Source organism: Ptychodera flava, chromosome 20 (assembly GCF_041260155.1).
Source record: "Ptychodera flava strain L36383 chromosome 20, AS_Pfla_20210202, whole genome shotgun sequence".
Taxonomy (NCBI): Eukaryota; Metazoa; Hemichordata; class Enteropneusta; family Ptychoderidae; genus Ptychodera; species Ptychodera flava.
The window spans coordinates 4,183,952-4,207,377 of NC_091947.1; the positions used below are offsets into that span (position 1 = coordinate 4,183,952).

The following is a 23,426-nucleotide window of genomic DNA, read 5'->3' on the forward strand; positions in this document are numbered from 1 at the left end:
ATATGTGTGCACTACTCACTGATATGGAAATTTCAATCCATATAATTCACATGTCTTATCATGGCAGGGCCCATCAGTGTCAACACAGCTCTATCCCACAAGGTATATTGTACATCAAAGAAGTAATTCATTCTGTCATGAATCAAGTACTGTATGATCCGTCAATATGTCTCTCTCTTACCAGACTTTGAACTACTTTAAGATACAACATGCAAGTATATTTCTTTGAAATAGTGTGGTACAATTAGAGGTTATAAACGGCAAGCGAGGGTATTTGGTTGCGGATATAAGACACCGGGGTGAAAATTAGCATATTTGACGGGAAATAATCACCGAGCGAAGCGAGGTGATTATTTCACCTAAATATTCTAATTTTCACCCCAGAGGTCTTATATCCGCAAACAATTACCCGAGCGCACCGTTTATAACCTCATTATAATATGCTAAAGTTAAATACAGGTGGACAATGTCATTATTTAGGACCAAAGTTGGAACGAGGGTTCAGGAGCGCCCAGCCTCACACAGACTCTAACAAGAACGTTTCAGAACAAGCACGCATGCACAGTTGATTCAATACACTACGCAACGCATCGACACCGTGAATACACATCAAACTTGAAGAATTTTACTTGAAAAAACAGTCCAAAGAACTTTCAAAATGATGTTGTTGTTACATCGCTGTCGATGCTTATACAAACTCTTCATTTTCGGGTTCATTGAGCTGCATCAGACTGAAATCATACAATCCAATCAATCTCAAGCCCTAGACTTGTTCGACATTACGGCGTGTTGAGCTCTCACAAGCTGGAGTTCGAAATCTGTGCGAGCTTAAAAATGTTATGTAGCGCAGGTCTTCTTGTTGAGAATATAAACCCCTGCTCAGGCCAATCAGATTGCTGGATTCTAGCTAACCATATTATAATATTGGAATAGATGTTTGTAATCTTTCTTGCAAGTGTAACAGCCTAGTAAGTTAAACTATCAAATCTAATTCCACTTTGAATTTCTGATTTTGTAGTTGGAAGTATTTTGCTTGAGACTTGATATAATAATTTCAGAACACTGAAATATCAGTACCCAGGTATGTGTTGATTCCTTTTCCTAACTTCTGAACACAGATTTTATTCTGTGAAAATGTACATGGATATTAATTCTGAGAAACAGGTGAAGTTGCACTAAGGTACTGCAGAATGTGCTTCGGGGACAGATATTCAGACTCTCAATACACTTTGGTCTCCCACTTGCCTGGGGTCTTAGTTTGAAGCTTATGGAGTAACTTAAACGTTTTCACTCATGCCATTGTATTTTAGTTTTCCCTGCAGAGTTAACCCCGGATGGCAGCCATTTCAAATGTAAGGTGCCGGAAATATTGAGTAATTTGTTAATTGTGGCCTTTCAAAATTGTACATTACTTTTTCTTGGTCTACCACTTGTATGGTTTCATTTTGATGCTCATTAAATGACTTAGAGTTTTCACTGGCTTATAAAATCTTGAAATTGAACATTCAATTTTTCCCACAGAGTTATCACAGCAATGGCAGCCATTTTGAATTTAAGGTGTCAAAAAATATTGGGTATTTATTCCTATAGCACCAAATTTTTCATGATGGCCCCTGATTTTTATTCTTTATATCAAAAGGGAATGATATAAAGTTTCCTTAGGGGAAGTGTGAGCAAATATTACGTCTTTCAATTTCAAGGCACATACTACCTTAATGAAAACGTTTTCTACCGGTAGCTGAAAAAATGATATTCAAAGTACATGAAGGGTTGAATGAATGGACTTGTCATGTAATAGACACTTTTGAGGACTGCAGTTTATCTTTCTGCTTAATATCACAAATCTTCACAGTAAAGATCCTTGATAGGCATTATACAAGATCAGACTGAAATACTATCACTAAGCAAGCCAAGTGATACATCAGTGTGAACACATCTCCCTTCAGGGTTCACAGTATGTCAAAGGAATTAGCAAAATGTCAATCACGTGTTGAATTATTCTCAGCCATGATCTACTGTCTGATCCTCACTGTAATATATATTTTTTCTGTGGGTAGTAACATCAGCAAAGCTAGCCTCAAAATGGACCTTTGTAAGACTTATGCTTGCTTGGGCCATAGATGCCCTTGGCTAGCATCAGTCTGTAAGCTAATTTTGGCATATGCAATTTCATCCTTTAATGCTACTATTAGGATGGCATTTAGAAGTGATTTTTTTTGTTCAGTTTCTCATCAGAAGACTTCTGATGCCCAGGGCAAGCATCATTCTGAAAGCTAATTTTAGATCTGTGATGAAAGTCTGATAACTCTGATAAAATCTCAAGAAACACAGAAACTTCAAGTTTGATGCAACTTTAACTTTATACTCATATTTCATCACACATTACACACATATTTATTTGAATATCAATCTGAAAATAGCTAGTCTGTCAACATGTTTTTCTATTCCAGGGCTCGAAATTAGTGGTGGTCTTGCGTCAAATGACCACCATTTTTCCACGCTTGACCTCCAAATTCTCTAACTGGTGGTCATTTTGACCACCATGGAAAAAAATTAGTATTCCAGTGGTTGCCGGTTTGTCTGATGGTATGGCGAGGGCACCATTTCATCAATACAACATTGCAATTGGCCTTGAAGAAATTGATACACATAACGTTTCATTCCTTTTTGTGGCACAGAGCCTTCACAGGTGCCAATAAACTAAATTTAATTTTGCGACATTTATGCTAATATTTCTTGCAATGGAAAAAATATTCAAAATCCTTCTACTTATCATTACAAAACATTAGACAACGCAGTGATCACTTTGGAACTCTTGCAAGTATAAAAATACGATTGCAAGATAGACAACATGAACGAATTGTGCCACCTGTTTTTATTTGGGTTCCAATAAAACACGAGTCAGTAGTGAGAAGTTGTTGGCAAAATCAGTTTTTTTTTATCCAACATCGGTATTATTTTTTTTTATTCACTGTACAGACATGTATTTTTTGGGTACAGCCATGTTCAGAGACTCCCACCATGACATTGATCTCTTTTCATGAATACAAAAAGCCTGATAATATGATTCAGTTCAAAAAAAAATATTGACTACCAGTTTCCTTAAAATGACCACCAAATTTAAAATGTGGTGGTCAAAATGACTACCAGGATAAAATTTTAATTTCGAGCCCTGTATTCTTTTATCAAAACTTCTCAAATGCAATAGAGCATTATCTGTAAACTTTTACTCTCTCTCAAGCGCACCATTCATATAAAAAAATATATGAAAACTTTATGGTCATATGATTGTATAGGAGAAAGCTTAGCCAAAGGAAAGCACTTTTTGATCACATACCAGTACTAACGATACTGGTAGAATGACTCTATCAGACATAAAATCAATGTCTAACAAATTGACACTGATGCAATAGACCATCACAACCTCCCAGATTTAAAAGTCATGGATGGCGTCTAATGATACAACCTTCAAATCATCCTAAATATACCACACATCAATGCTTATATAACCTTACTTGAAATCGAAGACAAAAACTTTAGACAGTCCTTATTTAGATTTGTGTTCAGACAATGAATCATGAAAGGTTTCAAAAATATGAAACAAAATACCAAAGACAAGTTGAAACCTGATTTGCTTTATACTTCAAAAATGAATATTATGAAACTGTCATTTTCTTTGCAGAATATTTTTTTTGTTTTCTTACAGTTGAATAAGTCAGACATTTAATTGGATTCATATTACTGGGATGTGAGTCACAGTCTTGATAAAGCTTATCAAAGAAGAACTCAAACAGAAAAGAAGATGAAAAGTTCAAACAAACAAAGAACTAGTGCAGGGTACTCAGTGTGGTAATTATTCATCAGTTCTATTTTCATAGAATATAACAGTGTGGTAATTATTCATCAGTACTATTTTCATAGAATGTAACAGTGAGACTTCATTGTAAAATTGGAGAGCATAGAAACTGACTCAGACCATAGATAAATGAGTCTGAAAGTGTAACTAAATAAAAGATATATTTGGAAAACATGTATAATTTTTTCCCACTGATATGGTACTCAGGATATAATATATTGAAAGCAGCAAACAATTAGTATGTGATAATTGAAAACCACTTAATGAAATGTTGTTAAAACATTACCCTGAGAGCAAATAAATTTAAAGAATTTACAAATAATGCATCCACTTACAGAAAGGAAACTTGTTGGTATGTAAATTTATACTGTTTCTTAATTCCTTTGCTCAGTAAACTCATTCTGAAATGATCTACGGTACTCAATGCACAATACAAATGTTGACATTACGCAAACTTGTCATTCCTGGAGAAATCACAATTCTAGTGAGGACATTTTTGTTAAAAGAGACTTCATTGATGAGAGTAATGAACGGTTAAGTTTGTTACAGTTCTCATCAGGTTTTATTGGATTACAGGGGCAGTAAAAACCTCAATTTCCAAAGACAGTTCCACAGATTGCACTGAGTAAACAAAACTGTCTTGAAGGTTTTAAACACTGATAAGATTATCACATTATCTGGTGTTAATAACAATCCACTATTTGTGCATTTCTGATCTAACAAAGGTTCAGGGACTAGCCACAAATCGGGTCAGGGGTGGGCTCTGTAGACCTAAGCCCTGACTTGACCTGACCAGATCTGATCTGACTGCAACAGCCAAAATTTGTATGGTTTATTATTATATATTGCGGCCAAAGCGCAACATTAGAAGAGAGTTCTAGCACAGAATCATGGGAAATGCACATCACAAATGAAAAAATCCAATGATTCAATAGGTCTGGCCATAATGGGATGTATGAGTATGTGCCACTTATACCAACTCAGGCACAATGACCCTTGCCTCTATCAATATGATTCCCTTAGCTTTGGGTTGTTCTAATTTTATTCAAAGTATCCATGATTTAGCTCTGCTCAATACCAAAAGAAACAGACATGACAAACTCATATAGCAGTCCTACAGCAGTCAATAGCTCTGACGCATTTGTAGCAAACTATTTGAAATGCAAACAGCACACTGTGGGATGTAATTAAAATAACAATTCAATCTCTGAAAGGATTGAACTCTCTTCTAAAAACTGCCTGACCCTTCAAATTGAAAAGTGTTGGATTTTTGGTACCATATTGATTTAATATCTCTGAAACCAGTTGTGCATGTACGTGAGGTATTGGTTAACTTCTGAGTGAAACACCTGCTTTGCTGTCAACCTGGGTTTCAAATTCTCTGCATATGAATTATCCTCTCCAATGCTATACTGTCATTGCAAATTTCACACTAAATTTCAAATTTCCTCAGCAATGCGATAATTTGACTTCATCATTTGAATCAATATCTGAGCAGTTGTTTGTTTTGACATCTGAAGACAAGATTCACAACTAACTTAAGGTGGACATTATCGGCAGAGCGGACAATTCTTTGAAATTGAAAATCACCTTTGACAGTATATAAAAACCACCTTTCAGCTCTGTAGGACTCTTGACAGGTATTTGCAAACTGAAGTGATCTACAGAACTGCTAATAAATCAAATCACACCAGCCTCAAGGCATTATTTTATCAAAACATCCACAATTTTTCTCATGACACCCACAGGCCACAACTTTTATCAGTAAATGAAAGAAAATATTTCTGAGGCTCCGAGATTACACCAATTTTTTTCATGATTCCCAATCTTGTTGATCAAACAATCATATTACAGAAACGCCACAGCCTATAAACATGTGATAAAGCTGAATACATATAAAAACAGATAAATAACAAGATGTAAGTCAGAATAATAATTTACACTCTGTGCATTGTATAATAAAATGAAAGATTCCAGTTTCAATATCAAAAGCAACTTAACATATCCAATTTCGAAACATTTCAATGGAAATTAACAGGTTTTGCAAATTAGTTCATGAAAATAATGAGCAAAGCTTACTTATGCAGATTTTTCCAGAGACAGAATTCTGTAGTAGCTAGAGCAAATCTAGTTTCACATGTAATTTGCGTTGTTGAGTCAATGCTCTGCAAGTCTACAATTCTATGTGATTTGTAGGAACAAAACAAGGACATACAACTAGAATGACCTTTCAAATAAACCATCCTGACGTAAATTATGTGTCTCATCAATCCTTTTTACTCTTATTTTCTGAGGCAACTTTCAGTGCAAAGTAGGCAAGAAAGTTCAATGACTGTACATTGATATTTCTGTGCTACTTTCAATATATCATGAAAGTTATATGCAATCTATGTTCTGCATAAATAACAAATTAAGCACACTAAATTTCTAAATTTGATTTGCCGCAATTTATTTTTACTCTAGATCTGGCAGTCTTCTGAGTGTATGTTCACAAATTATTACAATGCATCATGGACGTCAAAGATACATAACTGAGGATGTCATGTGCTGATTCAATCTGATTGAAATGTGATGTAGAGATGGGTTGGTCTTTCAAGGTAGTATGTGCCTCAAAAGTGAAAGACTTCAACTTTTGCTCAGATAACCTTTCCATCAGATTTAGTCCCATGGTCTCAATACGGAACTTCACTTCCATTATTGATAAGCAACTAGTTGACACTCACTTATCAACCCAAGCATAATGGACCACTGATGGTGAACAGTCAGCAACACAAAAGATTCCAACAATCCTTCACTCTGTTAAATTCTGCTGTAAAAGTGTCATGTATTGTCTGGTACGACCATATGGGTCTATTTTATGACATTTTAATATGAACATCTAACCTAGCTTTGGAAAGTACCGTAACTGAGCTATTAACTTGGTCATAAGCATGACATTTAGACACATCAATTCAAAAATCAATGCATCATACTGGAAACAATTCATTGATGACACAGTTTTATGCAGACAGTGAGTCATTTTAAAGTTTGTAAGAAATATTAGCCCTGTGAAAAGTTTTACTAAATTTTATTACAAAATTTAATGAGTAGTCTAAGTTATGGCCCTTGACATAAAAGACAACAAAAAATGACTGTCAGAAGAAATCAGATTATGCTGCCTTCAAACAAAATGATAAGAATCTGTACACTGGCCCTTATAACAAATTTAAATGAAATTTGTTCAATCAAAACCTAGCTCTGGACAACGTTTTAGTTTTGAAAAACAAAATGATATGGTCCTGTACCCTGTAGCTGTTTCTCCTTTTTACCAAGGCAATTAGATGTAGGGACAAATGTACAGATGGAACGGATGGATGGACCCAATACAATAAGCTCTCCCCCCTTCCTTGCAGTGTGAGTTACCTATCACAGTATCAGATAGACTATTCTGTGTCATGCGTCTTTTGCAGTCCCCTACAATTTGACAGAAAATCTAATTCCTGTTACATTACATTACAGTTCAAGCAACAATAGCTCTCCTGGTACTGAAGAGTATTAGATCTGCCTTTGAGTGACCTAGGATACTAATAGAATAATGGATCTGATAACCTTCCTTTGAGGAGTCTTATCAACAATGGCAATGTGACTGAGAGACATGGAACAAAAGAGAACCAGATAAACCCACTCTGAGTTGACTGTTAACATGGTTAGACTACATAGTACTTATTACTTGATGTCAGTTCCAATGACTATTCTACAGTTCTAATTTGTGTGAAGTGTAAAACATGGTGAAGGACTGAATAAAATAAAAGATGATCATAATGGATTATATTTATCATTTTGTCACTATATATACTTCACACCATTCTTGAATGCAGAATTACCGCTACCTTTTCAGCGTTTAACAACATCTAGGTCATCACCATGGAAACCATAATTTCCAATCATGATACAATACTCCAGAAGTGACCTTCAGACTGACAATCAAAGTCATGACCAACAGTTGCAAAATTTACTATTGCTGTCACTGAACCTGAAGCATTCTGCCAAAGCCATTTCCAGAACAGCATTGACAACTATGATAAACAGCACACTGCCAAGGTTAAAGTCAATGAATTAATGGGAAGTCTTGGCAATTAATATAAAATGTCAAGAACATGTAATGCACACCCTAAAAGGTTGAATTTTGATGAAAATTGGAAATGAAGTACCTAATGATATGTCATCATAAAACTGTTGAATCTCACACTCTTGACATAATTTACAACACTTCTAAAATTAAATGTATGATGTATAATTTTGTGTGCATCAAGTACTTGGGAAAAGCAAAAAAAAATAACACTCTTTCAGGTATTTTAGAAATTAACTAACAAATAAAATAAATGTTTTCTGTGTTTTGTGAATCATCAGTGCAAGATAAAATTTTTCATCACCTGTCATGACATTTATTATATGTACTTTCAAGTGATGTTCTACATTATCATATCTGAACACTTAACACACTGCAAATTGGCAAATCTCTGACTGTTTCGAGCAATAGCTCTTCAAAATTCAAAGTTTTTAAAAATAAGAGAAATCTTTCCAACTGAATGTCAGCACCTGTGAAACACTTTGACTGATATCAGATAGAAAATACTGCTGGACATATTGTAATGTAAGGTAGAATACAGAATAATTCACATTACCTTCGCTATCCATATCACAGTAATCTCTCTGAAAGCAGATCAAGTCGTAAAGAATTGTCAGTTCAATATAAGTGATACCACACTCTGCTAAATCCACAAAGAAAATCCTCAAATAGGATTTCAGAGCTCCTCAGCTGAACAGCTTCATTTAACTAGTTTGCAGATCTCTGGATTAAAAAAGTGTGTTGGACCAAACACCCCAGCTTACTAAACATGAAAATTTGAACCCTTTAGGTCCCTGTCAAATCAGAATCAGAAGGTTGGCTTGCTAGACTGTCACTACCGCCAGTCTAAGATTGAATCCATAGATGAAATAAAGTTTCTCGGTCCAACAAATGCAGTTTGATCCCTGCCAACTCCACATGAATTGAAGGCAATGCAAGCAGGAAGGCAATGCAAGCAAATACAATCCTGTATGGACTGCATAGAGGTGTGTTATCACTGAGTTTGTAACATTCATGGTTATAACCATGAAAGCTGACCATCATATTTTCACTGTTGACCACCAAAAATAAATTTTTTGTGGTCCAAACGGACCCATGTGTCAAATATTTAATTTCAAGCTTGAATATACATTGTACATGTAGCACTTGATAATGTTCACATTATCCATGGCCATTTCCAACTTGATTGTTTTTCAATTTTGTGTAATCCAAGTCTATAGCTGTATCAGGTTTCATCCCATTTAGAATTGTTCCGGTAAAATCACCTGAGATATACTGCATTATCACTCCAATTTCAAACTATGCAAATTCAAATTAATTATCAGGCAATTAAAGCCCACACTACAAAACATAAATCATGCATATTAAGTTTCATCTAGAAGATTCATGTGAATTTGTTTCCTGTCTTTCTGTCTTGGAATACAACATGATATATCATACCAAAACACAAAAAGCTTATAAATATGTAATCAAGAACTGAATTGTCTGATACTGTCACATGACATACATTTCTATCATATAGTATACAGTTCCTGTATCTGCATCAAACTTGAATCTCTAAATTCTAAAACTCAGTTGCGTTAAAGGTCCCCTACAAGACTAGACAGCAATCTGACATCGGCCACCAGGTAACACATTGTAACACATCCCAAACTTGAGTTGTTCATTAATTTCCTATTCAATCCAGACAATCACTATTTAATACACTTATCTCACCTTCCATAATTTCTGAGAAAATCAATTGTGTTCCTCCTGTACAGGAAAGTCAAACTCAAAAGACACATTCCTTCTGACTGAGATCTCAAATGATCTTGGAAAAACTTCTCAAGTAAACTTAATGTAAACTTTATTGAAGTAACATAAAAGAATAACATAACCAATGGCAACATAAAATCTTCAAATTTTCTGAATACGAAATGTAAATATTTGTTTTCCATATGATTATTATAATTATCCTTCAGGAATTATTTTCATCAGTGAAACTGACATTATTCATCAGTGAAACTGACATTATTGCAACCATGACAACAGTTTTGTTACGTATGGTGCAATGATAACGTCACACACGTACCATGTTATGTTCATTTTTCTAGGGTTTCGAGACCACGGGTCCGAAACCCTCTAGTAATCGTTCCGTTTTTTATTATTATTATTATTATTATTATTATTCTTTTTCTTCTTCTTCTTCTTCCGTCCTCTAAATGCAACTGCCACGCGAACACTGTTGCACCTAGAGACTTCAAATTTGGCACATAGGTAAAACTCCTCACAAGTAATTTTTTGATCACATGACCATAACAATGGGTCACGTGACCTGGCAGCCATATTGAAATTAAACTTTCAACTTGGCTTAATTTGCATAAAAATAAACCAATCAAAAATTCTGTCAGATATTTTTGTAGACCATAGGGCTAGGCTCCTTCATGCCAAATTTCAAGGTCATAGGCCCTGCCGATTTTGAGAAGAAGATTTTTAAAGTATTATTTTTCACATTTTTCAGTGACCTTTGACCTCCCCTATAGATTTACAAATGCTCATGCCAGGCTAGCCAATAGAGCTAGGAGTCTGGTTCTTTTTCGACATAGACGATCATTGGCTGTTAATGTTCACCGAAATATTTTGGGTCAGGTCACGTGACCTTGACCTCATTAATTATGTGCATATCTAATTCTAGGTTAACCAATAGGGCTAGAGATCCGAATTTTGGTACACATGGACTACTATGGGATAGAATTCTATTACAAATATGTCACGTGACCAGACCTCAATAATTATGCACATATCTAATTCTAGGCTAACCAATAGGGCTAGAGATCCAAATTTTGGTAAACAGGGACTACTATGGGATAGAAATCTATTGCAAATATGTCATGTGACCTTGACCTCATTAATTATGCACATATCTAATTCTAGGCTAACAAATAGGGCTAGAGATCCGAATTTTGGTGCACAGGGACTACTATAGGAAAGAAATCTATTGCAAATATGTCACGTGACCAGACCTCATTAATTATGTGCATATCTAATTCTAGGCTAACCATTAGGGCTAGAGATCCGAATTTTGGTACACAGGGACTACTATGGGATAGAAATCTATTGCAAATATGTCATGAGACCAGACCTCATTAATTATGCGCATATCTAATTCTAGGCTAACAAATAGGGCTAGAGATCCGAATTTTGGTGCACAGGGACTACTATAGGAAAGAAATCTATTGCAAATATGTCACGTGACCAGACCTCATTAATTATGTGCATATCTCATTCTAGGCTAACCAATAGGGCTAGAGATCCAAATTTGGTAAACAGGGACTACTTTGGGATAGAAATCTATTGCAAATATGTCACGTGACCAGACCTCATTAATTATGCGCATATCTAATTCTAGGCTAACCAATAGGGCTAGAGATCCGAATTTTGGTAAACAGGGACTACTATGGGATAGAAATCAATTGTCAATATGTCACATGACCAGACCTCATTAATTATGCACATATCTAATTCTAGGCTCACCAATAGGACTAGAGATCCGAATTTTGGTACACAGATAGTAGTTTGGGATAGAAATCAATTGTCAATATGTCACATGACCAGACTCATAATGATGTGCATATCTAATTCTGAGCTAACCAATAGGGCTAGTGATCCGAATTTTGGTACACAGGGACTACTATGGGATAGAAATCAATTGTCAATATGTCACATGACAAGACCTCATTAATTATGCACATATCTAATTCTAGGCTAAGGTGATAGAGCTAGAGGTCTGATTTTTGGTATAAAGGGATAACTATAATATTGAATTCTTTTAACAAAATGTCACATCACCTCAACTACTTTTGACCTCGATTTCACAAATACTACCATAGCCTCCCATCTTTTTGCATATGTATTTCTCTATTGCCCTGTTGATGGAGATGTCTCGAAACCCGGTGATTGCTGCTTTGCAGCTATATTCATTTTTCTTGAGTATCTTGCCCAAAGGTCATGACCTTTCAACTCTTGAGTGTTTCTTTGAAGAAAGACATGGTGCATCCTGGGAGGACTTTTTCCACGTCTACTAAAGGGCTTCAAAATTCCATCCAAAGAGTTCATCAACACCACCTATACTTGTAGATTCTGCATTGTTAGTTGTAATATGGCTAATACCCACTGGTATAAGTATACTGGTATTTTTTTTTTTGTCCACAAATGTGTAGTTTTTAAGCATTTTTGGGGGAAAAAACCCAAACTTTGTTCACAGAATTTGTCCTTATTGGTAACATTCTGTTGAAAGGCATTACTAGGGGATGTAGAAAGTTTTGGTTACAGGTGGCAAAAAATAATTTACTTTCACAAAATACTTCCTGACAACAGTCACATTACATCCATTGAACCACATGGTGATGCAAAACAGTTCTCTACAGACGCTTATAGTGTACTGGAATCCCGGGGGGTGGGGGAGGGATGGGATGTACTCCCATAGAAAAGGTATACTGGTATGTGCTGCTCAAATGGGTCACTTTTTCACAAAAAAAATCCCTAATATGGGTCCAATTTTTCACCAAAAAAACCTGAATATTGGTCAATAACATTTAATAACAATAAAAATTAATAACATTTAATGTCCCATGCTATAAGAAAACCTTCACATGTAACAGAATAAAGGTGAAAATTCCCAAAATTTGCAAAGAAATCCCTAACAATGGGTCATATTTTGAGAATATACATGGGTAGATGTTTTACTAGTACCCTCGATGCAACGCATTTATCTATGAACAAAATCCAAAGCATAGACTGGGCAGATTCTTGTGTTTGAACGAAGTACAATAAAACAAGGTGACAAACTTATAAGACGTTATTACACTGTCAATTTCGTAAATTACACTGACAATAAAATATGTCCTCAGGCTCTTTTAATAAATTTCACTCCCTGTTTTCAATCTCAATACTTGTCACAAGAAAATCACATGTAATGTTTTTTCAATATGTAATAGAATAAAGGTGCTTTCGCTGATATTAATTCTATTCTTATTGCTCTGACTGCTTTCATTGATATATATTTCTTCACAGAGATTAATTGACTGCGCAGTCGTAGGTCTCTCTAAAATTCAAGTCTCCAAACTCATCAAGGCCATCAAGTTGATACCAAGTATCTTCAGTCATACTGCAGACATACAAACTCTATTATCACTGAGAATACTGAACGTACACTGTGTTACAGAGTAAATTGATTTTCCAATGTTGTTTGAAATCAACACGTCATAAGTCACTCTGAGTAGAAAGAAGGTACTTGACACACATGCCTCCTGGCACTGAAAAAGTACGCATCCAAAATAAAAATAAAACACTCGGTCGATATTTAGTCATAAATAAATAGAAAGAGGCAGATTTATAGATCATTATTCTCACATAAAGAAACCGAATACCAAAGAAAGAACACTTAGAACATTTTGATGTGTGCATATTCTAATTTTGATTTAAACTTATTTGTTGTGCAGAAATTCTCAAATTAATTCTTTCTGTCAAAGTTTAAGTGCTTCAAGCTGATAGTTTTGTTTGTCGCAAAGACATCACCGGATCACACAAGTATCATGTTATATGCCTTGGTTAGTTTTGATTCACAAATAAATAACAGTACAGCAGATGGGTATAGTATATGGTAAGACACTTGACTCAAAGATGGTTTAATCATAAAGTTTCCATCATTTGGGTGGTAATGATACTAAAACAGCTGAACTCAAAGAAAAACTGAAGGGATATGGGGTTTTACTGCATTAGAAAACCATTCCTTTGTGAAACATTAGATAAGTAAATTCAAAGTGTAAGGGTCATTTTCATTTCCCACCATTTTCAAAAATTGGTAATATTACAAAGGAAACGGAACATACAATTTCACAGTTGAAAACATTCACCCCTGTGTATTACATTGGACTACTCTGTGCAGTTTATGTATGTACCATACAGTATCCACAGTTTTTGATTTTCCGCATGGAGCTGTGATTCAATGTTTGGGCAAACATTTAATCGTAGTGTTATCTCTACCTTGTTCAAAATTGCATATACGGTACCATACAGTTTCATCGAGTCGTTAATAAAAAGTGTATATACACACCTAAATTAGCACATTCTTACAAACTTATTAGTATTTTAGCTTGAATTAAAGTCATAATAAATAATGCCAAAAGATACAGCTAGTGGGGCTTTAAAAAACGGAAATATGATTGATGAACTCACGGAAACTATAGGGTGATCAGGAACAAACTGAATATTTCCATGGTAGTATCCTTGTCATAGAAGCACTGTATGATAGTGTCCTTGGGGGTAAAAGCGGAGCGAAATATTGATAACCTTGCTTCAAATATGACGTTAAACCATTGAGTTAAACTGTCCAGACAACTGTTTTCTTTGACCAACATTGGCAAATATTCCCAAAAAATATAAGTAGGCAAGGTTTTTCATAGATATCAGGGAACGTGAATCATGTCATACCAATATATCTGCATGCAAAAGCAATCTGACAAGGAGATTCTAAGAACTGTGATGACTTTCAGTATTTTTTGACCGAAAACAGCAAAAATTGTCCCAAAAATAGTTTTGTAGATTTTTGCATGATTTGTACAAAACTGATATACAGGTAGACCAAATTGCAAAAATTTAAATATGCCAATTCCAGCATGATTAGAACAAACTTGACTTCAGTTACCCTTAGTAATCCACATACCAAATTTCAAACCAATTGGACAAGTGGTTTCAGAGAAGAAAGATTTTTTGACCAAAACAATGAAAATTGGCCCCAAAATACAAATGTGCAAATTTCACTAAAATTTGAACAAAACTGGCTAAGTTCACTCCTAGCAACCTGCATACTAAATTTCAAACCAATTATACAAGTGATATCAGAGAAGAAGCTTGGAATGCAAAAAGTTTATGGACGCGGGACAACAGACACATGCAAATTCACCAAATCATTTCCTTGCTGAAAATAGCCTTCCTGTTTTCATTTCATTTTTGAATTTCTTAAATCTGTAATCAGTAGAATTGAGTGTTTTCTGAGATGACTTGTTAATTTTGTTCTCCCCATTCAAAGCGTATTCTTCTTCATTTGTTTTGAAAGACTCACTCACTCATAACAGGGTGGTCTTTTCAACTAGAATTTCATAAGCTATAACATATCAGTAGATAGACCCTTGGAAGGTCTATCGGTACATGTATGGTTGTGCAAACTATACAACTATGAATTCAGCAAGTGATTTCCTTCCTGAACATAGCCCTACCTCCTGTTTTCATTTTTGGATTTCTTAAATCTGTAATCAGTAGAATTGAGTGTTTTCTGAGATTCAAAGTGTATTCTTCTTCTTTTGTTTTGAAAGACTCACTCACTCATCACAAGGTGGTCTTTTCAACTAGAATTTCATAAGCTCTAACATACCGATAGATAAACCCTTGGAAGGTCTATGGTTGTGCAAACTATACAACTATGAATGACTCACTCTTTTCACTCACTCTTTTCAGGAATGTGGCTTTTCACAAGTTTTCTAGATTTGTTCATTTTTGAAACGCTGAATTTTTTACACTAATTCATTTCCTTTTTCCCATAATCTTGAAAAGACTGCCATACTGGCAATAAAGAATGGAATTAAATCACAAGGAAACATCCTGGACTATATAAAATAAATTATTTCAGTCTTTTTGGAGTTAATGCAAGATGATGTATTTTGTAATAGGAAAGTTCTAGTGTACATATTAATGATGGCAAGCTTTTACATACAGGATAGCATATTCATAGCATGAAACACGGTGTATCTGATGACATAATGGAAAAATAGACGTTTGCAAAGGGTCTGAAACAAGGTGGCAGGATTACACATCCTTAGCAATCATCATACATGTATGATCCTAAGAGAATAAAAATCAAAGGGTATTTTTGAATGCCATTATAATAAACACTGAATTTTTTGAACTAACAAAAAATTTGATACCAAATGAACATCTGTGTTTTTTTTATTTAAAGAGAAATACAAATGGTTTACAGAAAGTTTGATGACTTTGTGTTCCTCTGAAGTAAGTGTAACAAAGGTGTGCGGATACACGTGGCAAAACCTTGAATGCATAAATTGGAGTTGTGAGAGATAGCAAGTTTGAGATGAAAATGCATAAATGACAGTAAATTAACTGTAACAGCAATCCATATACATAAACGAGAAACTACATGCATCAAGTTGCCATTTGTCGTTTACATTTATGCTCCTTCCACTACATGTAATTATATTATAGCTTTGTCAATACCAGTGAATTTTGTGCCCTCATACCCTCAGATTATTACTGATAATGTATCTGATTATCCAGCATTGTGGCCCAGATGTTTTCTGCATCTACTAATTCACCGGGATTGCCAAAACTATAAAATAATAACAATGATGTACCACCTCCCGGCAAAGTTTGCTTTTGTCCATTATTAGCCAGGAAGGGGTACATCATGGCTTAATTAATTAGAATGCAATTTCTACGTTAACAATATTTTTACATCTGATTTTTTTATATTATTGTATCAGAAGAAACCTAATGCAAAAAAAAATTATTCATCAGTTGCCTAGTGTTTTATATTTGAAATGTGAACTGTCATTAATTGTCAATTTGTGTGTTTTCAGAATTTATTTTCAGAAATATAATTAGAACTCTTGAAAGACTTGTCCCCTGTACCTATTTACTAAGTGAGCTGTACTCACCTCCCACCCCCACTCCCCACCAGTTCATCAATGAAATGCCTATATGTCAAAGTGCATCGATGATATAGTGTTTCAACATTGTGTCAGATGACTGCTGTATTGTTTGCAGCTTGAAAGGACCAGATTATTACAGCAGTGGCTGAAAACCTGGTCTTTTCATGCAGAATATGTTTAATGAAGAAGGTTCAAAGTACTGAAATGCTCAACTTTCATTGATAGAAAGGTCTTGAACTGACGGGATGTCGATTTATCAATGAGAGACAGATTGGTTTCAGAGCAGATTGTGTAGCAGTTTCATGTCCTTATCTAGATGAATATTACAACATAGTATAACCTTGAAAGATACACCAATATCATCAGGAAAAAGCAAAGAAAGAGAAAGTCAAAACAGCTAGAAAACAGAAATATCAAGACTGACAACACAGAGTTACAATTACAGTACAGTACTCTCATTAGTTAACAGACAGAGGTAAATACAGTACCCCCATTAGACAAACTGTATTTTCAGACCATCCATACAGCCATTTTCCCTTTCAATCTTTCAATCTTACACTATGCACTACCTGATGTACTGGTCACCATCATAGCATTCAATAGACACCAATTGTTGTTTGCACATGACAGCTTTCATAACTTACAGGTGATATCAAATTACTATTCACTATCCAATCTCGGTTATTTGCTTGCAACATATGTTTCTGATGGGTTTTTAAAAATTTACCCTAAAGTACAAAGATTCAAAGGCCTAATTTTTGAAAAAATCATAAAAAAATTACTCTGCATTGCAAATATTTAGGGCTACTGATAGATTTGCTTTTTCTCTACTTTTCTAGAGACACAATAACGCTGTCCATTTGTACTCACGCCTGGAGGAAAAATGCAAATTTACCTTTAAAAAATTTAATAAGATCATAAAATTTATAAATTTATTTCTCATACCCTGGTACATAGCAACGTTACAGATTTTCCCACACTGTAAATTGATGATGTAATTGTCTCTAAAATGAGATAAAAAAGGTCATTTCACATTCCTGGTAATAAACTGAAACTGTCTTCCTGTCAAAATCATAGTCACAGTATGTATTTGGGCTTTTCTGACTGCATGAACAGTTGTCATTAAAAGGAAAACAAATCTGCTGTTAGAAGTGTAAACATTCACTGCTCTTTACCGATAAAAATCATACCATTGTTACTTTACATTCAGTGTAACCACTGACTGCTGAACAAAGTATTGTAGTTCCAGTTCCAAATTACAGATTGTAAACCAACCATATAACATGCGTTTCCAGTTCCCTTTTACGGATTGTAAACCAACCATATCATTCTGTTCAAATTGCTTTCAAAAAGCTATACCTTGATCACCTTGAAACTCCATTAGCTGTAACTTTTGAATTACTTTCTGCAATATTTGTTCAGACTTGATAAATACTAAATATTACATTGTCAAAATCCAAAAAAATGTAATCAACAGAGTCTGTATCAGGGCTCCAAATTAATTTATGTAGATACATTTTGTAGGAATAATAATACAGAGCTCTAAATTAAGGGTAGTCCCATGTCCACAGAATACAACTTTTCCTTTAGGCTACCAAAATCCATGAAATGGTAGCCCACGCAGACAATGCCTGGGACATGAAAATCAGTCAATATTTGTGTGTGATGTTGGTCGCTTTGAGATGATGCTGAATGCATGTATGCCAGCTGGACACAAAAAGGCCAGACCACGACTTTGTTGACACCTGAATTCTACTCTGAACTAGAATTCATTTGCTGACAATGACATTGCATGGTGTATGCAGGGTAGTATGTTGGCAAGGCTAATAACAAAATATGTTGGCAAGGCTAATAACACAATATGTTGGCAAGGCTAATAACATAATATGTTGGCAAGGCTAATAACACAGTATGTTGGCAAGGCAAACACTAAGTGTGTTTCAATATTACTTCAAGAAGAAGCATAAGAAAAAGTGTTCATTTCTAAAAGACAAAAATAATGAAACAAGGTGTAGTTATAAAGATTTTTTAAAGGGCCAGTAATGCTAACTGTTGATAATTTTTTCATCATTTGTGTTTTGTATGTCAACCACAATTTCATGTTCTACTTCCCAAGACATGTTGATAGATGGTATACAGTGTTCAGCTTGTCAATTCATGTATCATAAATTGTATCTTGCATCAAACAAAATTCATGAAAAATGGCCAACTTTGTCCCTTTGAAACGAGAATGAGAAGAATTAAAATATCTTCCCCTGGTATCAGTATCTGTGGCAATACATCAGTATCTATGGCAATACATCAGTATCTATGGCAATACATCAGTATCTATGGCAATACATCAGTATCTATGGCAATACAGCAGTATCTATGGCAATACATCAGTATCCATGGCAATGCATCAGGATCTATGACAATACAGCAGTATCTATGGCAATACATCAGTACGGCAATACAGTATCTATGGCAATGCATCAGAATCTGCATCTGAAGCAATACAATGTACATCTTTATCTATTGCAATACATCAGTATCTATGGCAATGCATCAGTATCCAGGGATGTAAGAAATTTTGCTTACAGGTGGCAAAAGTAAAAGTACAGGCAGTTACAAGTAGTATATGTGCACATAAAGTTTGAGCAAAATGTCCTGATTTGTTACTACAACTACATTTTCACAGCCTGCGCCAGCAAATTTTAGCTGACGGCCAGTTGTTTTTGCCGGCTGCCAGCTATTTTCTACACCCCTGAGTATCTATTGCAATACATCAGTGTCTATGCGGGAATGTAGAAAATTTTGGTTACATGAGGCAAAAATAAAAGTTTGGGCAGGTAAAGTGGTGAGTGAGTGTACAAAGTTTGTGCAAAATGTCTTGATTTTTTACTAAAACTAAATTTTCACAGCTGGCAAATTTTAGCTAACAGCCGGTTGTTTTTGCCAGCTGCTGGCTATTTTCTACATCCCTGCATGGTAATATACCAGTATCTGTATCTATCAGTATATATGGCAATACATCGGTATCTATGGCAATACATCAATTATCTATGGCAAGACCTGTAACAGTCACTAAAATTTGTAATATTTACAAATTATTCATATAACCAATTATTTATGCAAGTATATTGTGTTAATGAGTTTTTAGTGATGGAAATGTCACACAATGACTCAAGTTAAATTTTTGGGGAATTGGACAAATTGACCAGCCATTCATTAATTTCGCCAAGACACTTTCCCATCAGAGGTTTTCTTGTCCATGAATGGTGATGACACTATTTATAGATAGCACTGTGAACATCTTCCCTTTCCCGGCTACCTTTCAATAATATCTTGCCAGTTATTGACAAAATCTTAATCAAGATCATAGATATGTTTAGTGATTTTGACACAAACTATAGTTAATTTGGTTGCAACATTTTTTAACATTGTAAAATTCAAGTTTAACAGGATAAATTTTGCATGACTTACTAGAACTTTCCCTAAAGACACCACTTTGTGAGTAATAAAATATATGCTCAGCCTCTACATAAGATGACACAACATCGTGTTTTATTTATTTAGTCCATCATTTATTTATTTAGTCCATCATCCAATGGGCGCTAGACATTTACAGGATTAGGTACCTATAACCCACTACCCCAATGGAGCACTTAGGAGTAAAGTGCCTTGCTCAAGGGCACAACACCGAGCTAGAGTCTCGAATTCACCGTCCTCCGACAGTGAATCCGCTACTCTGGATCTACCGGGACTTGAACCCACCATCCTCCGATAGTGAGTCCGTTACCCTAACCACTGGTCCACGGTGCCTCCACATTACACTTGGTAAGTACTATTATGAGTGATGTATCTGTATTTGGTCTGTCAATAATAATATGATCATTTTTAAATTGTTATAATAAGCCCAGACATCTTAAATACTATTCATAATTTGACAATGATATCGATAATCGCACATCAAACAACATTTACGACAACAGTTGACAGTCCATTACGATGAATATTTATTAAAGTTATCCCTTTTATGCAAAACCCCACAGAATACCTGCACATATTTGGTAACATTGAGTCAACTTATTGCCGGCTGATAAAGTATATTGTACACAAATTATTGCAGGGTGATAAAATTTCATGTACAAAAATTTAACACAGGAAAAGCTACCAGCTTAAATTACTTTTTCTGTATGTACATTATGAAGGTAGTGATATAATATGTCCCGAACAACATTGCTTTATTTCAATTAGATATCATTCAGCTATTAATCATGGTTAATTTACATCAGTAATATCATATGGACCACTTGTACAGTAGACTCCAAGATTAGAAAATATTTACTGGTACATCCTCATCCACTGAAGTAACATTTAATATTGAAACCCTTTCTCAAAGACTAAACAAATGAAATGTGACACAAATCGTAGGCTTGTTCATTATGTAGATATAACTCAAGTGATATTGGCTGAATTTCTGTCTCAGTCTAGGCATTTGACAAATGTTAACACACTGCTCACTGTAGACAGACAGGGCTCGAAATACTTTTTTTCAACCACCTGTCCACTGGACAAGTCAAAATAAAAAGTGCCTGTCCCAGTGAGAAAAGTACCTGTCCAAAATGGCATAATTTATTCTAAGAAACTATACTAATTTCGACTCACCTGAGACAATGTCCAGAGAAATTGAATGTCATTTTTGATTAGTTTGATAGGAAGTTTTTGACAGAACCAACGAGTGAATCTGGGAAAATTCAACAAACTCACGTCTGTATTGTATGCAAAATGGCGTGTCGAGATGGCTCTGAGAATCTCCCAATCTAAGAGATTTGAGACGTGACCTTAGATAAATCAACATGGCTGACTCCTGTAAACAATGATTAGATATTATCGAACTTTCTTTTACTTTTTTCTGACAGGTAAATATCCAACTAATGATTTTCAAAATTGTAAAAGGTATATAAATTTAAACTTATGAATATTTGCTGTAGTCAATAGGTTGAAATACTGGTTGCAGGCTGAAAAAATCTACCTTTCAACTTGGACAAGTACTTTTCAAAACTACTTGTCCCAGGCCAAATTTTACTTGTCCGGGACAGGCAGACAGGTATTATTTCGAGCCCTGGTAGACACTCAGACAGTGCAGAAATGTACGGTGGTACGTCACTGTTCTTGAAGCCCTATCCCTTACTGAACTGTACTATACTTATGAAATGTTGGCACTGAGCTAGAAATCTCCTGCTGAACTCTGACATGAAATATAGGCACTTTGCTGAAAATCAAGAACTGCCTCACTCAATAGAGTCTGTATTATTGACTATGCACACTAGTAAACATTTCTATTCCATGTGAATTGTTGGAATGTTGTGAAAATTTTTATGAGTATTCTAATTTAGAATGCTTGTGATCGATACAATATAATATCCACTGAGTTTTTTTTGTTTTAGACTGAGGCGAATTAAACTGATGTATAATTATTATGACAGTGTGCATTTTACAGCTTATATTTAACTCAAATAATCAGAAAATGGTTATAATAAAATATTAAATTTTATTTAACAAGATTATAAAAATCTTTGATCATGATACATATTGGTATCAGTCTGAGTATTCTGAGTGAATATCTCTATTTTTTCATGTCTGATACAGCTTATGTCGTTCTAGCTTCTGCAATACTACAAACCGGGCAAACCTTCAATGGGCATAATTATGACCCTTTTCAGTTGTAGGTTTAATTCTAATCTGACTCAAGGTCAATTTTGTTACAGCCAGAACATGATACAAACAATCTTCCAAATTACCAGTATCATTGTCCAGCATATCTTGAGTGTCTTGTCAGTGTCACTCAGCCCTGTGTGTTTGTCAGGAGCATTCCGCTATCAACTACGCCCCCTCTCTAGGTATGTCCCCATCTTTTAATGCTGCTTGCCACCTGATGCGACGCATTACCATATATTTACTTTGTCCAGAGCCAATCTGACAGGAGATAACCTGCTGCCCAGATATATTTACTTAAAATACAACTTGCCTGTCCTCAAATCAAGTATACTTCGAAATTTGTGCTGTATTTTTAATTTGCATTTAACTGCCAACTTTAGACAAAGCACAAACTTTTCTTCATTCAAATATCAATCTAACAATGACAAACCAAAGATTACATGTAGCATTAGAAGACCGCTGATTAATAATAGTAGCATACACACTAGCAGTTAATAAAATATATGGATAATTTTTGTGAACAATTATGATCAGGTGAGCGAAAAAAGATTACCTGCCCAAAATCATAAGTGATAAAAATAAAAACAACTTGCTTGAATACTGGAATGACCCTTCATCTCTAATGAGGTCATCACCTGATTCTGTTCAAAGGTTAAACTGAACTAGTTCAATCTACCGTATGTTTTGAGTGATGATAGCACTCCATAAGTTACAAATATTCATCGATGTTTTATACCACATTAGGATACAAATACAGATAATAAATACAAATTGTGTGTCAAAGGTTACCATATGATGTGATCAAGATCAACAGACATACTTTGCAACTTTGAGATAGCTTGACATGATTGTGTACATCATTTCTGAACTTTTCAAGTTTGATGGATCAATACAGGGAATTAAGAATTGTTTTAGTTGCAAAGTTCATTGCTGACATATGCAATGTCAAAGATCTGGCTACAGACCAGGTAAGCAAGCATTGCTCAAATAAATTTATGCTGCCCATTTCTAAGATCGCAAATTGACATTGTAATTCTTATAAAGTAATGCAGGGAAG

At 34.8% G+C, this 23,426-nt stretch overlaps 1 protein-coding gene across 2 annotated transcripts in view; it reads right to left on the bottom strand.

Moving 5' to 3' along the window:
* The window catches only part of LOC139119797 (adipose-secreted signaling protein-like), a 70,613-nt gene that overhangs the window by 43,243 nt on the left and 3,944 nt on the right, over nucleotides 1-23,426 (bottom strand). Inside the window, exon 1 of one of the 2 annotated variants that reach the window (XM_070683699.1) lies at nucleotides 8,521-8,694. The exons of the other annotated variant lie outside the window; for it this stretch is intronic. Within the exon in view, the coding sequence (XP_070539800.1) occupies nucleotides 8,521-8,533 (13 nt within the window). The 5' untranslated portion in view covers nucleotides 8,534-8,694. Of the gene's footprint in view, nucleotides 1-8,520; nucleotides 8,695-23,426 lie in introns of those variants that run through there. 2 annotated transcript variants of the gene reach the window in all.